Here is a 24,259-nt window from a genome sequence, read left to right as displayed (position 1 = left end):
AATAGGTTTGATAGCATCTATCCCCCTTATCTGCAGGAAGCAGACACCCTGGAAGGAAAGACAGGATGCCTCCTCATGATGATGCTTCTCAGTTTGGGGATCAGAGCCTCATGAGAGCTTCTTGATATCATGTGATAGCCATGATGAGAGGCAGAGGCTAAGGATGTAGGCCATCTTCCTGGCCAATCTTAAATCTATTGGATTTAGGTTAAAAAAAAATCTTCCATTTTTTGGTCTCCCAAGAACTGCCAAGGCCTGCTGACATGCGGTTGTGCCTGTCTGGTCCAGTGACTTCAGATCTAGGGAAGCCCAAGCTGGAGTAGAAGAGACTATAACTAGGAAGGGAGTTCCTGTTGTGTGTATGGTGGGGGGAGAGGTTTGGGAAGAGACTCATGTCTAAGGGGTAGGGAAGGAAGTCATAGCTCAAGAAGGCTGGGTAACCTTGGTTCAGGGAGAATTAAGAGGGGCTTGGGCACAGAGGCAGGGGGGCCGGGTGGAGGAGTTGGATGCCACAAATCACTACTGGATCTTGTCTTCCTCTTATCCACTTCTTGGAGGAAAGAATCTATAGGGCACATTAGTAAGGGACTTCACAATTACCTGCTTCCTGTGGAAAGTAAAATAAAAGCCAGTTTTGTTGTTCAAATCCATGCCTCTGAGGGAGCGTGGATCCTGATGAATAAAAGACTTCGCTGCTTTTTTTCCTGCTGAATCCCTAGATGGCTTAGTTATGAAGTCAGGTAACATGAACTGTTGCAAGCTAAACTGGCCTGGCCAATAGAGGGAGAATTTGAAGTTCCTTTTCCAGTCCAGGGGAGAAGAGGTTAGTGCTCTAGAGTTACGACAAATGATAGTTTGAGACTGGGTTATATAAGATAAAATACCAGAAATATGAAATTCTTAATGTTCATCTGGGATTTATTTAAGTTGATTTGATGAAGAACCCCCCACCCTGACCCCTTTCCTCAGCTTGCTTCAACTTGAATATTCAATAAGCTCATGAATGATGAATTTTGTTTCTTTGGTGTGAAATGGGGCAGAGCTTGATGGGGTGGAGAGACAATGTGCAAGGAAACATTGGCCCAGACATAGAGACAGTTATGAAAATGGGAGGATCCTGGGGTGACTTTGTTTGTTCAAAGCAGCAGAATTGAGGGATTCAAATCAACCTTAATCCATCTCTAATAAGGAAGATGTTCCTGGGTGACACTGGGTTGCGTAAGAACAATTTTGAAGTGGTGAGGGTTGAAGGTAGATGTGAGCCCACTGCTGAATGAATCAGAGGCAAGAAAATAGAAACAGCATTGTGCAGATAAATCTTCTAAATCATGAAATTATACAGGATGTGATTTCGTCGGTGAAATATGCTGCAGATCTTGCTTACATTACATCGTACTTACAGTAGCAGGATACAGCGGATACTGAAAAGAGAAAAAAAAGTTGAAATGTTTCCAAAGCAACATTTGGGGTTTGAATTTCAAATTTTCACTTTGTACACCAGTAAGTAAGATAGATTCCCTTCCCTTCAAGTTAGGTGAAAAACGGGCAGATTAAATCAGTTTTGAGATTTTTCCAAATAACATGAAGCACCAAGTGTGAGGAATGTGTAAGCAGACTTATACCCTTATGGGGAATACCAATGCCTAGTTTATGGCTGGTGTCTGGTTTGTGGGCCAAAGATAGGTGCCAGGATTTGGAACCATAGAGATAATTGATAGATAACAATTACAACAACAACAACAAAAACAATAATTACTTCTTTATAAACTGTGAACTTAACCTTGGTCTAAAATTTTATGAGCTAATTTCAGTAGTTAATGTGCATGTAAGAAAAAAAGCCAAATTGGAAATAAAATGCTAATGGTAGGGGTAGGTGATCACTTAAATATTTTCAGGTTACATATTTTATAAACTGGGAATAAGACAAAATATGGAGGGGAAGGAGATGCTTTACAAAGTCCTGAAACCTTCTTCAGTTGCCTGTCTGTGGCTTCTCCAGCTGTGACTTTCCTTCCACTGCCTCCCCCTATCTCCACACACCCTTTCTCTTGACCCCAAATACTCAGACATAAAAATTGTGTGAGCAACTTGCCATTTTCCAGTTTTCATGAATTCAACTGCTTCATTGATTTTATCAAGATTCAGAGTATGGGTAATTAGTGGATCTAGGTTAAACTTCTTTGCCATGTAATCAGAAACCAGTTTAGGGACGTCCTTTCTGCTTTTCCAGCCTGGAAATACATGAATTACAACAGATTTTATACATCAGATCCACTATACAAAAAGGGCCATACAAGGTAACTGCTGGAGGTGTCGGCTTTGACTGAGGAAATCTAAGGATTTCCCATGAACTGGTCTGAGTCATCAGGAGAATAGCTGTTCTGAAGGAGACCTCTGGTTCTACAGAGGAGAATTTAGTTAAAGCAAGTGGAACATGTACCTTGTCTTAGATAATCTTGGTGTTAGATTGCATTGTCTGGGGAAGTGTAATCCGTATCTAATGTATAACAAAGGCCAAGGTCTTGGGAACCATGAAAGGAAGCAATTCAAAAGTTAGAAATAGGACACTTCCTGTGTGTGTGTGTGTGTGTGTGTGTGTGTGTGTGTGTGTGTATGTGTGCGTGTATGTGTGTGTATGTGTGTGTGTATGTGTGTGTGTTTTGATCTGCAGCTTCATGAAAGAGCCAAATATCATAAGGGAAGAGAGAAATTTTCATCATGGCACTGATCTCAATGACAGGTCTTGGAAAATGAATGTGTATAAAACAAGGTAAGAATAAAATATGACTTCAGGAAGTAAAATTGCACAGGGGAAGATGAAGTTAGCTAAGATAATGTAAGCTTAGCACTGTATTTTCTCTATTCTTGTGATATTCAAGAAATATTGTCCTTATATTTAGCACTGTGCTAAGTGACATGCCCAATGAGTCACTTCACAGAATTGGTGGCTCGCTCGTTTCTGCAAAGGGTGAGTGTGGTGTAATTTTGCAAGGAGGCAACAGTGTCCTAAGCAGCTTATTCTGTGACAGGATCTTGGCAGTTACTTGCTTTTCTTGGTTGCATCCTCAGCCAGGTTCTCTTCCAGCACATTTATTTTCTATGTCAGTTGATTTCTAATATATGTCATCAAGAATTTGAACTAGTGCTCTATGTTATGACATGAAAGGCAGTGTATTTTTCTATTTGTTTTTATCCTTTAAAAAATTGAGGTAAAATTGATATAAAACATTATATTAGTTTTATGTGTACAACATGATTTGACATATGTATATATTGTGAAATGATTACTAGTAAACTAAGTTTAGTTAACATCCATCACTACACATAGTTACGATTTTTTTTCTTGTGCTAACAACTTTTAAGATCTACTCTTTTTATCTTTCAGTTGGTGATCTGGTAAGCATTTTTCTGTCTATGTAAGGAACACTTTCACTAGTTTTGTGTTTCTTCTTTTAAACAAGCAACATAAAAAGGAAGGAGCCAGGACCACAGACTAGGCTAGGCAGTGTTTCTGAACAAGGGCACTAATTTTTAGGTGGGGAAGGTTCTTTATTGTGTACATTGTAGGAGATTTAGCAGTCTTGTCATTAGATGCTATCCTTAATTGAAAACCATTAGAGGATTATACTATCTGTAGAAGGAATTAACTTACATTTATGACCATTATATGAATGCTTAAGTGGCTAGTGAAATAGTTTCTTTGTGAGCTTTAAAGTTAGCTGAGTATGTGTATTTGGAATCAATAGTTATTGTCTCTAAATACAATAGAGGGAAGTAGCAATGGATGTATGCAATTATCCCAAATAGAGGAACTGAAAAATCACCGTTTAAATTGTATTCTTCTTTTTTATTTTGTTAGTCCTACCATTTATCTACTCTACATAAATGAATTGAGTAAGATGCCTAAGATCTATAACAATATACCACCGTAGCTAATTTGGAACATAAATGGCTCACCAGACCAAATAATTCAGATAGCTCCTAATTCTCATCTCTTTTGTCCAAGAATTCAGATTGCCCCAAATCCTCTGGATAAATAGATTTCTTCTTAAATAACAGGTTACTTGCTTATGAGCCCAGAATCCTAAGCAGATTTATTTAATTTAGTTTGTTTTCTACTTTCTCAATAACAGACTCTTCCAAAAGTCTTTAAAAAATACAAGTTCTAAGGTTTAAAAGATGGAAAATCAAGGAAGTCTATGAAAAAAATTTTTTTCCTCTGGAAAAAATAATTCTCCTTCACTTTTTATCGGTAGTTTTTCAGTCACATATCGCTTATGTTTAATATCTTTAGTTGTATAATGCCAACTCTGTTGTTTTAGATGAGATTTACTTTAGTTGAACAATGACTACTAATGGTTTCAGTATATCCTCCAAAGAATCCCAGTTGGCAGTTATATAATTCAATTGAAATATAGTTATTGATTACAATATTGACCTTCCTTTTCAATTTAGAATTTGCATTAAACATTGGACACTTCTTTCTTCACTAATCAACTAAAAATTTGTCTTCCTTTGATGAGAAAAATCTTACCAAGAAGCAACTGTGTACATCCAATATTCATCCCTTTACCTTGGATATTTATGTGTTGACACAAAAACTGTCAAGCTCTTGTTTTATGTTCCTTCTCAAGCATTTATGACACATTTCTCTATCTCCCACCTCTATAACCCCACACATTTCCACACTCCCCTGCATCATTCATACCTCCAAAAATAGATCCCTTTAAAGAACGTCCTGAGAGGAACAAGTGGCCACTGATGTTGAGCTGGTCACCAATCATCAACCCAACAATCACACAGACCCCGTGGCTCTCATGGCAGGAGGCCAGGGCAGCTGCCTGTTGTAAAGCAATGCAAGACAATGCAGGTGTTAAAAGATGTACATGAGAATTGGACCTAAGTTTGAATCTCAGCCTGACTGCTGCATAGTCTGTGACATTCTTTTCTGAGTCTCCCTGTCCTCAATTGAAATAACATTTATCTTATAAGAATGTGCCAAAACATAAATAAGACATTGTGTGCTGCCTAGCATAGTATCTGGCAATTTAGAATGCAATAAATGGTAATTAAAAAATGAAAATACTAAAGGCACCCATGGTAGCAGTAGTAGTAACAACAACAACAACAATAATAGTAACTTTTATAAGAACCATTACTGACACTGGTGGTTAGAGTTGACATATTTTTCGAGATATTGAAGAGCATAGTTGGATATTTGTATAGCATCATGTATTAGCAAAGTTATAAATAAAACGTGTTCCCATTAGTTATTTTCAAATGCTATATCTCAGAGCAAGACTATCTGTGGGAAAGATTTTGTTATATCATTTTACAGAAGAGGGGATTTATGTGTGGTAAGGAATGAAAACATTTTGGTAAGCTAAGGAAAGGACCTAGATTGGAAGAGATAGTTTTTGGGTCTCCAAAGAGCTGACTAGAAGATGGAGACATGCAACCCAATAATATGTTATTTCTGCAAATCCCAAAGAAAGCAAATCTCAAGCTATGAAACAACTTCCTATGCATTTATATTCTTTTACATAAACCATATTCAGCCAGCAAAATAACTACCTTTTTCTTCATTTTTGAAATGAACTCATTTAATCAAGGTTGGTAAATATTTTCCTTGGAAGGTTATCTCAGATCCAACATGAAAGACTTTGCTGAAGTACAAAGCTCAGTGCTTTATAGGGTCATTAATCCAATATTTCCCTTATCTTGCTTAAATCTTCTGGCTTGGAAGTATGGTTACCAAACTACTGCTTGTTATGAAATAGTTCAGTGAGAATTCTTTACAAAGTCTTTTTGTCCTGCCTATTGGAGGTTGTCTGCTTATTTGAAGGTATAATGAAACAGAGGGAGAAGAAAACTCAGTATGGGAGTTTGGTGTCTGGCATAGTGAATAGATTTGTGAGAGTAGACTGAGGTTACTGGCTGGGATGTCAGAGGCACAAGGAAAATTAAATAGAAGAATGTGGAGGAAATTTTAGAATTTTCTTTCAGTTAAAATCTAAAATGATGACTGGCAGAAATACTGGTAATTTTCACAGCTGAGGATCACATACCACAGTTTCTGGATTTCCAATGACCTCGAAGCAAAAGTCCACACCATCGCCTGTCATCTCAAATAAAACTTCCTGAATGGGTTTCTCATAGTCCTGTGGGTTGATGCACTCAGTGGCACCCACTTCCTTTGCCTTCTCAAATTTGTCTTTATTGATGTCCACTCCAATTATCCTGGCTGCTCCTGCTGCTTTACAGCCCATGATAGCAGACATGCCGACTCCTCCAAGGCCAAATACTGCACAGGTGGAGCCTGGGGTCACCTGAACACATGAAGGCAAAAAACAAAAGCAAAGGGAACATGTGTCTTTACTCATGTGTATATATACTTTTTAGAAGACATAAGCAAAGGACATTTTCAAATAAAACATGTAACTAGAGAGTTTTAGCTTCTCAAGATATTTCTAGATATGAAATACTTTTTGACAGAGGAGGGAAAAACAACCTGTGAATAGAATTTCAAGGAATTAGGGTATGTAGAAGTAGTTTAATGAACTTTCATTGTATCTTAAGACTTATTTGACAGATTGTTTATTTAATTCCATATATTTCTGAGTTCTTTATAACCACCTCCACCTCCCTGCAACATTTCCTTTCTCTTTTCTTTTGGATATCAGTAAACTTTGCTTTACTTACAATGTCAATGCCTTACAAAGGCAAAGACTTATTTTTTAATGGGTTTAAAATGAGACTTCCATCCTCTCTCTCTGTATAGTATCTATTAAGACTAATGGACACTGGGAAAAACAAAGAACTAAAATTCAACAGCCAATTAAAGAAGGGAGCTGGGCAGGTTTGGGTGATATTCCAGAAAGACTAGTTTGACAGTAACCCACTCAGCCGGAGTGGGATTACAGTCTGTCTTACATAGCAACGTCCTTTCCATCACTTGGTCTTTTTACTCTACTTTTCTTTTTATGGACACTTATCACCACTTGATATATTGTACAGCAGAACAGAAACTTGATGAGTATTTTTAGCTGCTGAATCCCAGCATCTGGAACAGTTGATGGCTCCATAAATGTTTGTGGAATGAAAAAGAAAAAAGAAAAAAGAATGAACTGGAATGTGGAAGGACACATAGTCATTTTGTAATTGTGTTGTGTTTAACTCCCAGGAATTTCTGAGGTTTCCACTTGTGAACGGCATATAGACTTAATTTGCCACATGCTACTAACCAAGAGTGGTTGGGAAAGATGTTGAAGGGAGTATAGGATGACTAGACAGATAGTAAAGAACTCAAGTTTATGATTCTTTCTCAGTTGTATGATCAGATGTGGCTCAGATGCATGAGGCCTTTTAACTCCATATATCAAGATTTTTATTCATATTGAGTATAAATGCTCCTCACCTTGGCAGTATTGATTGCAGCACCAAACCCAGTGGAAAAACCACAGCTAATTAAGCATACTTTCTCCAGAGGTGCAAATGCATCAGCCTTGGCAACTGAGATTTCATTTATCACTGTATATTCAGAGAAGGTGCTTGTATTCCCAAAGTGATACACTAGTTTTCCCTTGCAGGTAAACCTACTGGTACCATCGGACATCAAGTTGGTTTCTGACTGTCTTTTGTAGACAAAAACAAAACAAAACAAAACAAAATTTATTTTGAATTAGAAAGCCTGAATTCCTTACAAGGAAATTGAATTAAATTTTCAAAAAGAACATATTAGTAAAAGCTTACTTGAGTTGTTTGCAAAAATTGTCCTCAGAATTAAGGCAAGAGGCACATTCTCCACACTGTGGCAGAAAGAGTGTGATGACTTTATCTCCTAGGAGAGCAAGATCATTAAGGCATTATTTTTTGAAGTAGAGATGGCTGTACCTCAGTTCTTTAACAACAGGGCTCCCAAGAAAATATGATAATGAGAATTATTTCCACATTTAATTGTGCTATTGCAGAGAATATGAAATACAAAAAAAGAGGGGATGTCTTTGGCATATATGTTTAGCCCTGAGCTCAGCAGCTGAATCCCAAGGAACTGGCCCCAGATTTGCCTCCTTTGTAAGTTCCTCTTGAAACACCAGATGATTTTTGTCATGTAGCCAAGTCTTTACTTACATTTTCTATACTAACTTCAGCTGTCAGGGATTGGATTTAAAATTATATGGATACCACATGCACACAGAATAAAATTCTGAATCAGGGAGAAAGGATTGTCTCAATGCTGTCCTCTGTGTTTTACATCAGTCCCTTCTCCTTGGCCATAGAGACCAAAGGTAGGCATTTTTCTCTAGTGATGTTCAAAGTATAAGGAGAACTTTAAAATAACTTGCTTGTGATGGACTTACTGACTGCCCCAAAGTCTATCATTGAAAACCAGAGCAATTTACTTCATATTTTCAGTTAAAATCATTTGTAGGATTTAAGTTCTTCTGTTTCATTTATTTTCAGCTTTTAAAAAGTAACACATACATATAGTAAACATTCAAACTGCACAAGTAAAAACTGACATCCTGATCTCCAGTCTTTCTTACCCTATCCTAGAGACAATTACTTTTATCAATATCCATGGTATCTTTCAGAGATACAACCCCTTTAAAGATACAAAAGCTAGTATACTATTTACCCTATTGTAGGCCTTGCTTTTTTACTTAACAATATATTTTGGAGAGTTCTCATTTTAGAAAATATAGCATTCTATTATTTTGTTTAATAATTACATAGTATTCTGTTGTATAGATATATCATAATTTAACCAGTCCTCTGGACATTGATAGGCATTTAGGTTGTTTCCTGTTTTTTATCATTTTACCCCCTGACATGAAAAACAACAATGCAGTGAATTATTTGGGGCACACATGTACAGTGGTAGGCAGAATTTCTAAAATGGCTCCATAAAGATGTCCTATCCTAATTCCCGGAAACTGAATATGTCAAGTTATCATGCCTGTAAATATGTTACATGGAAAGAAGAGGGGCTTTGCAGCTGTAATTAAGGTTACTAATCAATTGATACTAAAATAAGGAGATTATCCTAGATTATTTAGGTGGACCAGAGGTAATCACATGAGCTCCTTAAAAGGTGACAAGAGGAAAGCAGAAGAGGAAGACAAAGTGACTCGAAGCATCAGAAGGATTTGATGTGCCATTGCTGCTTTGAGACTGAATGAGGGTGAAGGGGCCCCACGAGAAGGAATATGAGCAGCTTCCAGGATCTGAGAGCAGCAGTCCCAGCTGACAGCCCATTAGCTGAGGTTGAGAACTTCAGTCCTACAACTTCAAGGATTGTCAGCCCTATATATTATCATACTTTACATCTTTGCTAACCTCTTAGGTAAACAATGTTTCACTGTATTTAAAATTTTTATTCACTTAATGTTTGAGGGTTTGAGGTTAGGCATTTTTTCACGTGCTTAAAAGCATTTGTGTGTGTGTGTCCCACCAAACTTGATGTGTATTTCCTTTGCCAACTTCTGTAAATTGCTTTTAAAGAATTCTTTATTATATTAAGGGAATCGGCCCATTGTCATATTTGTTTGTTGATTTTTTGGGGTATTTTTATTTACAGAATTTAATAAACTTTGTTGTTGTCAAATTTATCTTATATCTTATTTTACATCTTCCAGATTTTTTGTATTGGTTAAAATTTCCTTCCCTTCTCTGAGGTATTACAATGCTCTCTTATGGTGCTTTATAACACTTCTATGGTCTCACTTTTCACATTTAACTCTTGGATTCATATAGCATTTATTTTTTGTATAAATAATGCAATAGCAACTCAACTTACTTTTTTCCCCAGGTAACTATTCAGTTGTTTCAATGTCATTTATTGAATTGTCCATGTTTCCCCCTCAAATTTGAAAGGCAAATCTAATCCTATATTAAATTCCCATATGTATTTGATCCAGTTCTGGATTCCATTGCTATTTGGTTCTAGTAATGTAATCAACTATTTATCATATGCTTCATTTAAATAATTGTTCAACTGAGTTTCTCAAGGCTGACCTTTTTGGGAAAATTTCTGTCTCATTTGCACTTTCTTTCAGGCTCAGTTTAAGTGAATTCTATTTTTTGTTCCTATTAATATCAAAATATAAATGCAAAGAATACATTTAATATTTTTGTGTAACTTACAAATAATTATCCCTCCTTTCCCAAGAAAGGGCAACATTTTACCTTTTATTTCACTTGATCTTAACATATTTAAGGAATACTTTTTTATTTCCTGAGGTGGGTTCCAAGTTGCTATTTCCTACTGCCAATTCATACCTGTTTTCACTGTGCTCACTCCTTCTCCCACACTCTCGACTATTCCAGCTCCTTCATGGCCCATAATGATAGGATAGCGATCATGGTGAAGGGTTTTACTCTTCAGCATTTTCATCTCTGTACCACAGAACCCCGTGGCTACGATCTGTATGAAAGGCAAAGAGTAATATAGTTTTCTCTGTTTCAGGTAAAGATATTTTAGAATTGTTAATGTTTAAAACCTTTTTGCTAGTTTGATATGCTGCATTAATATTAATGCATTCACTTCTTAGTTTTAACTCTAGATAGGGGTCAATAATTTGTTTAAAGCAATGCAGTGTTTTTCATTAACTAATTTCAGAATCAAAATGATTTGAAAACTTACTGGGCAGGGCAGAATGAGTTCAGAAGGGACAGTTGTAAATTCACAGTGTAACATCAAATGTCTTACTTTGTCCTTATTTGGAGCTTGTGGGTGGGAGTGTGGAGGAAAAAGACCAGTTATAGAAATGAAGGAATTGGAACAAAGGAAAGAAAGGGCTCATGTCTCTTATTATAATTGAAGCCTTAATTTATTTCACATGAGGGCTTCATAGTTTTATTATGGGTACAAGTCATAATCCCACTTTTTGTAGTCAATCAGCCAGATAGTTTAAAATTGAGGAACTCAAAGCAGTGGTAACGAAAGGGTTCAAGGCTGAAATCCTGGCTCTGCTCCTTTTTAGCTGTCTGACCTGGAGGTAAATTATCCTCCTGAGTGTTGGTTTCTTCATCTCTAAAATGGGCATGAAGTTGGCATGCATGCATAAGCACACACACACACACACGCACACAGAGCTAAGTCAAGAATTGAAGTCTATTGATTTTTGCCCATGAAAACGGGGAATTATTGGAAGAATACCACAAAATTGCTTGTAACCTGACTGTAGGAAATGCATTCAGACCTAATGGATCTATTAATCCATCAAATAGCCTTTGTCTTCATTTCTCTACTTTGATTCAACATGTGATTAGCTGCATTTTCCTATTATTCTCTATAGACCGGCTTACTCTAATTTGTCATGATCACATCGTTAAAATTGGCTACCAGCCCTGAATCCCTCCAGCCTCTCCAGTGCCCACCATCCTCTGCCTGGCTCACTCTCTATATCTTGTTCAATTTCATGAGTGAGAGATTCAGATTTGTAGCGTATCAGATGAATGGTTGGATGTCTTTGAGTTAGTGTCCAAATCTCGTATGAGTTGAGACCCTGTGGGTGGAAGAGAGTGGATGGGGATAGCCAGTGGTCCTTTGTGCAATCCACAGGGGATGTAAGCCAGAGAAGGCTCTCTGGAAATAGGACACGGATTGCATAAGCAAGGTAACTTGTCTGTAATCCATTAATAAACAGTACTTAGTCATCATTATTAAAATTAAATAGTGACAATTAAAAAATCTGATTTAGAAGTCAGGTGAACTACCTTTTGGACTGGTAGCCCCTTATTAAAACCCCCTGGGGGAGATTTAAGAACTCTCATGAACAGACTGCACTCCATACCAGTTAAATCACAAATTCAAAATATCTGATGGTGGGACTCAGTTATCAGCATTTCTCAAAGCTCCTGGATGATTCCAAAAGTGTAACCAAGGTTGAGAAAAACTGTTGAGGTCTGTGTTCTTACTTAGCCATTTGAATAGTCACTGCACCTTATTGGATTTCAATGTTCTCATCTGTAAAGTAACAAGTATCCCTAAGTCCCTTCCAGCTCTGACCTGAATTCCAAGGATTCAGACTTGATTTATCTCTAATCAAACAAATTTTCATACAACATACAGTCAACCCTCCTTATCTGCGGGTTCCATATCCATGGATTCAACTAACTGGAGGTTGAAAATATTTTTAAAAATTTGAAAAAGTGAAACTTGAATTTGCTGCATGCTGGCAACAATATACATATAATTTATATTATATTTACAGTAATTTACACAGCATTTATATTTTATTAGGTATTGTAAGTAACCTATAGATGATTTAAGGTACATGAGAGAGTGTGCATAGGTTACATGCAAATACTACACCATTTTATATAAAGGACTTGAGCATCCTAGGAATTTGGATGGAGTAGGGGCAGTCTTGGTACCAGTCCTCTGCAGATACTGAGGGAGGACTGTATTTCAAGATAACTGAAATATTATGAAGACTATCATAAAGAAATTAGAAAGCACGGGTTAAAATATGGTTCATGGGTAGCAACATCTTTTAATAGGTAATTAGTAATAGCTATAAATAAGTATCCTTTGGGTATGGAGCCTATGCCATACCTTCCTAACCTTTTCTCTGTCTGGATTAAAAGACTGATAGAAATGTTTAATGAAAAAGAAATAGGACAGTATGTAGTTTTCTTTCTGAATCAAACATTGTGAATAGAATGTATAACTTACAGTGAACAGCTCTGAATTTTAGTGTGGAAATGTGGATTTTTTTCTTTTTTACCTTTACGCGAACTTCCTTTGCCTTTGGTGGGGCCACTTCCACCTCTTCAATGGAAAATGGTGCACCAGGCTTCCAGAGTATGGCTGCTCTGCACCTGATAACCTGGGAGAAAGAATATGGGCACAGAAAGGGAAACTCCTTAGGCTTGGGGGTTGGAGAATTCCTATATTAATGAGTATTAAAAGGTCACATTTCTTCTGCTCTGAGCCAAAAAAAAAAAAAAAAAAAAAGTCATTGCTTAAATATATGCTAAAGGTAGCCTCTTGAACCTCAATTTAACTTTTCTTGTACTATCAGTGCCTATATTCAAATTAGTCTTGTAATACTAACTATATTTATGTAGTGCTACACAACCAAGAGGATAGATGTCATACTTTTGATCTTACCATGAATGAAGTTGTCCAGTTTCAGGGTGGAAATGATACTGCAGTGTAGGAATTATTTGTGATCCAAGATATGGGGGAGGATTAGTTTTTGGGTAGAGGTAGGAATGAGACCATCTAGCTATGGCAATTCATCAAATGGTGGTGGTCATTGGCAGACTGACATTGAAGAGGTTGTTGGTGGCAGGGTAGCTCTTAAGGGTTCTGATATCAGCCCACCTCTGTTCTCATAAATTCTCTTCCTATATGGTCTCACCTATTTTTGTAGATTCAACCACTACCTCTATGTAGGTGACTTTCACAATCTGCATCTTTGGATAGACTTGTCTCTATGTTTAAGACTCTATTCATCTGCTATTTCAATGTCCCGCAGGTACCTCAAACTTAACATGTTTAAACATGAACACATCATTGTTTCTTCTTCTTCCCTCTTCCCCCTGCCCAGTGGTGGAAACAACACACAATCTGTTCTTTCCTCTGCATTCTGTATTTCATTGAGTGGCCATGTAACCTATTCACTCACTGAAGAAAGAAATCTGGGAAATAGCCTTAATTTTTCTCTTTCTGTCAACCTCCACAATCTAAAATTTTCTGTAATCTGTCCCCTCTTCTCCATTCCTGCTACTACTGTGTGGTTCAGGTCCTCATTGCCTTTTACCTGGCTTGATTTCATCACCTTCAAGCCCATCTTCTATAACATTTCTATCTGAACTATAATTTTGATCATGCTAATTCCATACCTAAAAATGATACTGCTACCAATTCTTTATTAGACTCTGTTGACAAGTCTACAAGACTTGTCCCTGTCAGTCTCTCCAACCTTATTTCTGGTCACTTCCTGCCTCCAGGCACAAAAAATATTCTGGAGATTCTCATATGGGATATTTTCCTTGATTCTCTGTTTCTCCTCATGTTGTTTCATCTGCCTGCACAACTGTCTCCTCTTTAATGTGAATTCTTACATCTGTAAGTTTCCTCTTAGGTGTCACCTTCTCTGGGAAGCCAGACCAGATTAGGAGCGCGCTCTCTCTCTCTCTCTTACTACCCTTGCACACTCTTTTATAGTCACTCTTTAATAATTGCTAGGTCTCTCTGTGAGATCCGTGAAGGAGAGGATATGCCTTTGGCTCTGGAATGTTTGATATAGGGCTTGATATGTTGCCTACTGAAGGGCTGAAAAAATTGAGGAAGGGCAAAGCACCTAAAGGGAATAAAAGAAAAGGAAGGAAAAGGAGAAGTACTAAGATTAAGACTGTCTCTCATCTTTAGGAGTATAGAGACCAGTTAGGTGATGAGCTGTTGGTAAATAGACAAGCACACAGATTAACACAATTATACATGACATAAAGGAGAAAACCATACTTACTTTCCCTGTAGTACTCATGCTGACTTTCTCCGTGTTCTTCTGGGCACAGATGAATATACTGAGAAAGAGAGATTCTGGTTACAACTTTCAAAGTCCAAGAGAGTAGAGGTTACTGTTTGATCAAGAGGCTGGATCCTAAGCTTTGTGTATAACCAGGTAATTAATACACCTGATATCTGGAGACTCAGATTTTCCTATTCCCTGAGGAAGGTAAAATATGAAATAGACTTAGCCCAGTGAAAATGCACAAAGGTGAAATTGTGCAAACTTTTTTTTCTTTCCTCAATCATAAAGTTCTCCTCTTAGTAGCTACTCTGTTGAATTTTAAATTTGGTCTTTTAAATGTCCAAGTTTAAAATTTCTAATAGCATGTATAAAATTGTCTATGTTGTTTTTCAAATGCAGATATGATATCTGTGACTCTAAACTTGAGTTTCATTTTGATTTGATTTTCCAAACCTGTGTCCCATTTTCAGGAATTAGGGTGTTATCAGACAGTTTATCTAGTAATTTCGCATAAGCGCCTCACCTCTTGGTATGCTTTACTGGTTACTCAGAGGAATTGAAACCAATGTGTGAGAAACCTGACAATCAGGATTTGGATTTGAGAAAATCTCTGTATGTGGATCAAGAGAGTTTTGACCAGGACCCTGATGAACATGGGAACAAGGAAATACATTTCTAATGAAAAACAACACCAATGGGCAGGTTTTAGCTGGAAGGGAAGAGAAGAAGCATAAATGCTCTCTCTGTGTCATAATATGATTATATGTTTTTTCTTCTTTGGCCTGTTGGATTATGGTGGATTATATTAATTAATTTCCAAATGTTGAACCAGCTTTACATACCTGAAACAAATCCCACTTGGTGTATTAATTTTCTTTCTTTGAACTGTCTTTGTCTGATTTTGGTTTCATAGTAATACTAATTTTATAAAATTATTTTCTCTTCTATTTTCTAAGAGAGATTGTGTAGAATTGGTGTTAATCCTTTAAATGTTTGGTAGAATTCTTCAGTGAAATCATATGGGTCTACAGATTTCTTTTTGGGGATGTTTTAAATTAGGAATTCAGTTATCTCCATATTTGTAGGGCTTGTAAGTTGTCTATTTCATATTTGGTGAGTTGTGGTAGTTTGTAGTTTTTGAGAAACTAGCACATTTCAACTAAATTGTCAAATTTATGTGTGTAGATTTGTTAATGGTATTCATTTATTATTTTTTTGGTATCTGTTGTGTCTGTAGTGATATACACTGTTTTATTGCTGATTATTGGTAATTTATGTCTTCATTCTGTTTTTCTTTGTCAGTCTTGCCAGAGGTTTGTTAATTTTATTGATCTTTTCAAAGAACTAGCTCTATTTCATTGATTTTTCTCTATTTAAAAAAATTTCGCTGACTTTTGCTATTATTTTTTCTTTCTGCTTATTTTTAGTTTATTTTGCTCTTTTATTTATGGGATCATGAAGTGTGAGTGTGTATTATTGATTTACAACTTTTCCTCTTTTCTAACATAATAATTTAGTGCCATGTATCTGATTCAGTGCAGCTTTAGCTGTGTCACACAAATTTTGATATGTTTTTTCATTTTTATCATATAAATATTTAAAAAACTTTCCCTTGAATCTTTTTCTTTGACCTACAGATTGTCTAGAAGTGTGTTGTTTAGCTTCCAAGTGCTTAGAGATTTTCCTTTTATTTCCACTATTTATGTCTAGTTTGATTTCCATTATTGATTTCTAGTTTAATTGTGATCAGATAACATACTCTGCATGATTTCAATTCTTTTACTTTTGTTGAGATATGACCTATCTTGGAATGTTTTGTGGGCACTTGAAATGAATGTGTATTCTGCTGTCTTTGGGTAGAATGTTCAGTAAATATCTCTTAGGTTCCCTTAATTGATGGTGTTGTGAGTTCTATATACCTTTGCCTTCTTTCTGTCTAATTTTTCTATCAGTTCTTCAGACAGGGATGTTGAAGCATTTAACTAAAATTGTTGATTTGGCTATTTTTTTCTTTCAATGCTGACAGATTTTGACTCACAAGTTTGTAGCTCTGGTACATACACATTTAGGATCATTGTCTCTTCTTGGTAGATTGCCCTTTTATCATTATATAATACTTCTCTTTGCCTCTGATACATTTATTTTCTCTGAAGTCCACTTTATCTGATATTAATATAACCACTCTTGCCTTCTTTTTTCCCCCCCTATTTTATGATTAAATTTTATTTTATGGCTTACAATATTTTATTTCCAGTTAAAGTAGAAAAATGTGAATGTGTTTTTATGGGATATTTAAATGTTGTGGTATTGGTTTTTTTTCCCACTCTTGCCTTCTTTTGATTAATGTTTGTGTGATATGTATTTTTCATCTTTTTCCTTTCAACCTACCTATACTCAAAGTGAGTTTCTTATAGACAAGATATATTTGAGTCATGTTTTTAAATCTACTCTGTCCATTTATGTCTTTTTTACACAGCTTTATTGAGATTGTATTCACTTACTATTCACCCATTTAAAGTGTAAAATTCAATTTTGTTGTATATTCACAGATATGTGCAACCATCACCACAATCAATTTTAAAGTACTTTTATCACCTCAGAAAGAAAGTGACACCTCTCTAAACCTTCATCATTACCACCACCACCTTGGCCTTATGCAACCATTCTTCTACTTTTTGTCTGCATAGATTTACCTATTCTGGACATTTTAAATGAATGGGATCACATGATATGTGGTCTTTTATGACTAAATTCTTTCACTTAGCTTAATGTTCTCAAGGTTCACCTATGTTGTAGCTTAAACCAATAATTCATTCCTTTATATGGCATTGTGTGGATATAATACATTATCCATTCATCAGTTTTCATTAAGTGAATAAGTCTAATGTAACATTTAAATTTTTTAAATGACTTTTTCTTTTTACTATGTTCTTTCAGTTATTTCTTTAGTGGTTACTCTAGGATTTACCATTTACATATTAACTTACAAGAACCAGCTTCAGAATTTTAGTAAGTTAATTCCAGTGAGATATAGAAAAGTTGCTACTTTTAATCTGTATTACCTCATCATTTGTCATATTATTATCATATATATGGTATCTATAAATGTTAAAAATTAGTAATACATTGTTAGAAAAATGATTTTATATATTTTATGTCTTTAAATGAAGCTGAAAAAGGAAGATGAGCTAGTATATGTTTTACCTTTTGATATATTAACTTTTTGATTTATTATTTCTAGTTTTCTTTATCTATTTCTGTGATTAAATTACCATCTGGAGGTTTTTTCCTTAGCTCAGGAAAAAAACTTTGCTTCCACCCATCTTTTTGTGCTATTATTACACAAATATATTATATAAAGATATTATAGAGAGAAGCAAGATGGCGGAGTAGAAGGGTGCTCACCCTCTCCCACAAATACACCAAAACTCACATCTACGGACCCACTCAGCCAACCAGAGCACCTGCAGAACTCTGACAGAACATTGCCCTCTTTGAAAGACAAAGATGCCAAAAATCTGGTAGGAGAAAAGGAAAAAAGAAAGAAGAAAAAGCAAAACAGTGCGGGACCAGTCCTGTGGAGAGGGAGCGGCAAAGGAGGAACAGCGTTTGTTCACTGGGTCTCCCCTCTCCAATGGAGAGGCCAGAGGGACGGGGGGCGGGGGAAGCCTCCGAGGCTTGGATCTGCCCCGAGCACCCCTTGACCAACAGAACTAAGTTAAACAGGTACAAAGGGTCCCTGTGACACCCAGCCCGAGACGCGAGCTGGCAGCTGGGGGCTGGGACAGGCTGCCCAAGCCGGGTGGAGGACTGGGGCGGCTGCACTGATGCAGCCGCGGGGGACTGCAGGGTGCTGCGTGCTGTGGCTGGGAGGCGATACGGAGCAGAACAACCTGCGAAAAAAAGCAAAGCAACACGGCTGGTGTGCCTTGCGGGGAGGGGCGCCGTAGCCTTTGTCTCCTCAGATCCATGATGCTATTACTGGCACTTCTCATGAGAAGAGAGGCGGGCATAGGCACAGCGGCCATGTCCTCCTGTGTGCAGCGCCCGGGTGGGGGGCAGGGCTGAGGCCTTAATCCGCACCCCGGGGCTACCTCCTGGGCAGGACTGTGACTTGTTTATAGCCTGAGGCAGATAGGATCTTTCTGCCCTGGCACCTCAGAGAACTCACACCGCCAAGACAAACAAGGAGCTGAGTTTTGGCACAGAGCAGGGGCGGGGCTATTCCGTGGTCTTCCCCGAGCCAGCCTATGGAGCGCCGACTGGAGGTGGAGTGAGCAGGTGCACAGAGCAGCAGAGACCTGCGCCGGGAGAGGGCGGGCAGCCACCCGCCTTCCTGGTAGGAATGTAGCACCTGACCATGGTGCAGGGAGGGGGCGCAATCCGCCCACCTGCCTCGCCCGAGTGCAGCATCTGACTGCATTGGGAAGGGGAGTGACCCACCAGTGCCCACCCACTGATGTCAGAGAGATATGACCAATATGAAGAAGCAGAGGAACCACTCCCAATTAAAAGATCAAGAGAAATCCCCTTGAGAGCAAGATCAAGGAAATAGACATTGATGGCCTACTAGATCAAGATTTCAAAAAAGGAGTACTGAAGGAAGTACTGAAAGTACTGAAGTATTGAAGAAACTAAAAGAAATAGTGTTTAAAGATATAAAATATGTCAAAAATGAAATAGAAGCTATAAAGAAGAACCAAGTAAAATTAGTAAGCTCATTTGCTGAGATGAGAGCTGACCTAAAGGCTGTACAAAGCAGTCTAGATAATGCAGAGGAACGAATAAGTGACCTAGAAGACAGGACAACAGAAAGCACCCAATTGGAACAGCTGAGAGAAAAACATAAAAAGCAATGAAAACAATATAAGGGACCTATGGGATAATATAAAGCATGCCAATCTACGCATAATAGGGGTTCCAGAAGGGGAAGAAGGAACAAAGGGGATTGAAAAGGTATTTGAAGAAATAATGACTGAAAACTTCCCAAACCTAAAGAAGGTATCAGATATTCAAGTACAGGAGGCTCAGAGGGTCCCAAGCAGGAAGAACCCAAACAGACCCACACCAAGACATATCATAATCAAGACGGCCAGAGTCAAGGATAAAGAAATGATCCTAAAGGCAGCAAGAGAAAAACAAAGAGTGAGTTACAAGGGAACCCCCATAAGGCTCTCAGCTGATTTTTCTACACAAACACTGCAGGACAGAAGGGAGTGGCAAGATATATTCAAAGTCCTGCATGAAAAAAAGATGCAGCCTAGGATACTTTATCCAGCAAGGCTACCCTTAAGAATAGAAGGACAGTTAAAGAACTTCACAGACAAGCAAAAACTAAAAGAGTGTAGCAACACTATACCCATGCTGAAAGAAATATTCACAGGTCTACTCTAAACAGAAAAGAAGCAGGATGCTACAAAAATGAGAAACTCATAACTCGAAAGGTGATAACTACCATGAATTACAAATAGAATAAACACAAAATTGTAAAAGAAGACGTCTAAATCATTAAGAGTGGGAGAGGCAAGCAAGGAAAGCCACTGTGGAAAACAGTATGGCGATTCTTCAAAAGATTAGGAACAGATTTACCATGTGACCCAGGATTCTCGCTCCTGGGCATATATCCAGAAGGAACCCTACTTCAAAATGACACCTGCACCCCAATGTTCATAGCAGCACTATTTACAATAGCCCAGACATGGAAACAGCCTAAATGTCCATCAACAGAAGACTGGATAGAGAAGATGTGGTATATTTACACAATAGAATACTATTCAGCCACAAAACCCGACAACATAACGCCATTTGTAGCAACACGGATGTTCCTGGAGAATGTCATTCTAAGTGAAGTCAGCCAGAAAGAAAAAGAAAAATATAATATGAGACCACTCATATGTAGAATCTGAAAAAAAAAAAAAAGAACATAAATACAAAACAGAAACAGACTCACAGACATAGAATACAAACTTGTGGTTGCCAAGGAGGCAGGGGATGGGAAGGGACAGACTGGGATTTTAAAATGTAGAATAGATAAACAAGATTATACTGTAAAGCACAGGGAAATATATACACGATATTGTGGTAGCTCACAGCAAAAAAAAAAAAAAAAAATGTGACAGTGAATATATGTATGTTCATGTATAACTGAAAAATTGTGCTCTGTACTGGAATTTGACACAATATTGTAAAATGACTATTACTCAATAAAAAATGTTTAAAAAAAGATATTACATTCTATATATCATAAGCCCCCAAGTACATTATATACATATTGTTTTATACAGTTGCTTTTTAAATCAGCTAAGAGAAGAAGACAAATATGCATTCATAATCTCTTTATAATTTCATAGTTACTTTAACCCTGGTCTTTTTCCCCCTATGGATTCAATTTACTATTCAGAGTCACTTGCTTTCTGCCTAAAAAACTTTTATCTAAGTACTCAATTTATTTTAGGTTAGATGACCTGGTTTTTTCTTTTCCCACCTTTATTCAGATATAATTAACATATAAAATTGTGTAAGTTTAAGATGTACAAAGTGATTACTTGATACATGTATGTATTGTGAAATGTTTACCACAATAAGATTAGTTAACGCATCCTTCACCTCACATAATTATTATTATTTTTTGTTGTTATGGTGAGAATATTAAAATCTGCTCTACATATATCTCCCCTCTTCCCTGATAGGCACCAGAACATGTCCTCTGAATCAAGTCCGGTGGGTAACTGGCAGTTGTAGGATCTGATTTTAGTAATAGGAAGTAGAGACAATAAAGCAAGAGAGTCATGAGCCCTGAAAAGTCATCTCATCTGGATTCACAGTTACAGGGTGCACTTCACCCCATGACTTCTTTTCTTTGCATCGCTCTTTCTTTTTTTCTTTCCAGTTTTATTTAGATATAATTGACGTACTGTATATGTTTAAGGTGTACAGCATAATGATTTGACCTACAGACATCATGAAATGATTACCACAATAAATTTAGTGAACATATATTATCTCATATAGACACAAAATTAAAGAAATAGAAAAAATGTTTTTTTTTTCCTTGTGATGAGAACTCAGGGTTTACTCTTTTAACAATTTTCGTGTATAATGTACAGCAGTGTTAATTGTATTTATCACGTTGTATATTATATCCCTAGTGCTTACTTATAACGGGAAGTTTGTACTTTTTGACTAATTTCATCCGTCTTGCTCCCTCACCCTGCCTCTGGTGACCACAAATGTAATCTTTTTTTTAATGTTCACTCCATGACTTCTATTTACCTTTTAGCTGTCCATGAGCTGGTATGATGGGAAAGGGAGAATTCCCACAATATCTATTTTCTAGTTGTGAATGGCTGCATTTTATTTTCCTCATGAAAGCGCACCCATTTTTTTCTATTACCACATACACTGTTAATATTACAAAGAGCAATGTTATTTATTTTATCATTGGTGCCAAAGTCTAATGTTGCTAAATCAGATATAATTATCCAGCCAATTCCAATAAAGTAAGTTTAAAGAGAAGTAACAATTCCTCATAGTCCAATTTACTAATGTAAATTGCTTGAGGACTTTGTGACTAAGTTGGAAGAAACTGCCTTTTTTCTAGGGTCAAGTTCTGAAATTAGGTTTCAAGGTAGGGAAGATAACTACGTTAAATTAATATCTGGGGCTTATATGTAGTCACTACCTGGTAGTCATAGTTGACGTGAAGAGCAGAAATGGCAACTTTTCTGATCTTTTTATGTGCTTGTAAACTCTTCAAAGTGGCCATCCTAGAAATAAGTGCATGTTCTCCATCAAATTAGCATCAGTGCCTGTCTCATCTCCTCAGGAAAATAGATTCACCTTTTGCATTTTCACCCACAATTTTGGTGACCATGGTTTTTAAATTTTTTTGAGAACACTAAATTCAAAATGCTTAAAAGGGTATGTATTATTTAACTTTCAGTTTAGATTTTCTTGCATACACCATTGTATGAAACATTGCATTAGTCTCATGCTTCAAATGGAGAATATAAGTTCTAAATTCTCAGTTTCTTTATCTTTTCCTATGAATGTGAAGCATCAATCCACAGACAATAATGTTGGAACTGTCTGTTGTTTTTCTAGGACTGTCAGTGGAAGGATTTCAGTGCTCTCGCATTTACTAATGGCCAATGGGATACATTTATTTGAATACTGCCTTGGGATAGGAGTGGAATATTTAGCTAAAGATTTTTAAAGGAGAGTCAGTTTCAGAATTCTATAAGAATTCTATAATTCTTGGGTCACATTATTTCCATAACCCTAGTATTATCAGCTCTGGACTCAATATACATAGAAGCACAGGTGGTATCATACAGCTAGAAAGTGGCTCCAAGGTCAAACAATCCAATATCTATATTTTTCAGATGCTTTGGAACTTGACTGATTTCAGTCAATCTACAAAGTGCAGATTAATAATTTCAACTCAAACTGTTGTTAATATATCAGTCACTATTAGATGGGATTTCATAGCAATATCATATAATAAGGCTCAGGAAAGGCAACGTAATATCCTAGGGAAACCCAGTTCTCTTCAGATGTAAAAATTCTTGTACTTTTACTTGTTTACATAGGGAATACTTTGTAATCAAGGCCTTTATGCTCGCTGCCCTACACAAACACAGTCTGGCCCTTGCAAACTGGATTGTTTGATGTTTATCATATGCAAGTTTTATCTCTCTTTTATGGGTTCTTATAGACAGTTCCAATTTCTATGAGGTCTTTTACCCAGACATTCATGTTGTAGTTCTGTAAGCTCCCAAGGCTCAGTTTAGGGGGTGACCTGCTCCCCGAGGGCTTCCCCAACCTTCTAGTCAGAAATGAGGTCTCTATACCTTGGATCTGTAGTCTTTTGGACTTTCTGACAAGACATTATATCCAGCACTTATTGCAGCTATTTATGTATTTATTCTTATACTGCAGTACTGAACCTTCAATGACTTGAAGACAGTGATTATATTCAACACTGTTTTTCCAGTGTGTCTTAGCACAGTATTGTTATTAGATGTTTAATGAATGTGTGCTGAAGATAAATACTCTTGAAATATCAAATATTAGGCTGTTGATTGAAAATAAACTCATAAAGCAGCACAAAATGTACCTTGTAAATAAATAATTTTCTGGAGGACATTAGATCACTTCAAAACTCTGTTGGTCATAGTACATTGCTAATTAAGCTGTACAGTAGTTTAATTTCTTGGTCATATATATCAGGACTCAAACAAACCACAATGTTTTATTATAACAACATAATTTTGTATACTTTTTCTTTCACTGGCCTTTCCTTTTTATTCTCACATTTGATCTTCATACCTGTCTCAAGAGAGAAGGTATCATTATCCCCATTTTATATAGATGAGGACAGTGACTTGGACAAAGATAGCCATTTGGGGTCACACAGTGACTGAGTAAAGGGCTCTTCATAACTGACTTAAAGCTCTTTTATTGCTATTCTCTAAACTGTTTTCCACAACCATCCTCTTTTATACTTGATCTGAGACCTCTCATTTTTCATAAAATTTTGGATGTGACATTCATATGTATAAGATATCTCACAGAGATACATTACACACACACACACACACACACACGCCATTTTCCATCTTGGAGCAATTCGAATGCCTTATTGATTTCCTTCTAAAGGAAATTTATGGTTTATAAGTAGATCTCTGTTGATTTTTTTGCAAATACTCAGTTACCAGTTTAGGAATAGAGTCCCTGGTTTTAAACTCTATAGAAGAAAAGGTCAATAA

General features: G+C 36.8%; 1 protein-coding gene across 1 annotated transcript; it reads right to left on the bottom strand.

The window, feature by feature from the left end:
- Positions 1-892: 892 nt before the first annotated feature.
- On the bottom strand, positions 893-14,638 carry ADH6 (alcohol dehydrogenase 6 (class V)). The gene is made up of 9 exons (XM_010953564.3): positions 14,484-14,638; positions 12,735-12,836; positions 10,282-10,426; positions 7,753-7,840; positions 7,418-7,634; positions 6,069-6,329; positions 4,709-4,841; positions 2,093-2,231; positions 893-1,421 (listed from the first exon to the last, which is right to left on the bottom strand). The coding sequence occupies exons 1-9, from the start codon at positions 14,499-14,501 to the stop codon at positions 1,397-1,399; spliced, it is 1,128 nt and encodes a 375-aa protein (XP_010951866.1). The 5' UTR covers positions 14,502-14,638; the 3' UTR covers positions 893-1,396.
- Positions 14,639-24,259: the final 9,621 nt, after the last annotated feature.

This window comes from Camelus bactrianus, chromosome 2 (genome assembly GCF_048773025.1).
Source record: "Camelus bactrianus isolate YW-2024 breed Bactrian camel chromosome 2, ASM4877302v1, whole genome shotgun sequence".
Lineage (NCBI taxonomy): Eukaryota > Metazoa > Chordata > Mammalia > Artiodactyla > Camelidae > Camelus > Camelus bactrianus.
This window is presented reverse-complemented; position numbering and strand designations above follow the sequence as displayed.

Excerpts from the sequence above, each read along its gene's own strand:
- ADH6 (XM_010953564.3), bottom strand. Across the intron at positions 7,635-7,752 it reads AATTTTTGCAAACAACTCAA|ACAGTCAGAAACCAACTTGA; the intron begins GTAAGCTTTTAC and ends TGTCTACAAAAG. Across the intron at positions 2,232-4,708 it reads AAAGGGATCTATTTTTGGAG|GCTGGAAAAGCAGAAAGGAC; the intron begins GTATGAATGATG and ends ATGTATTTCCAG.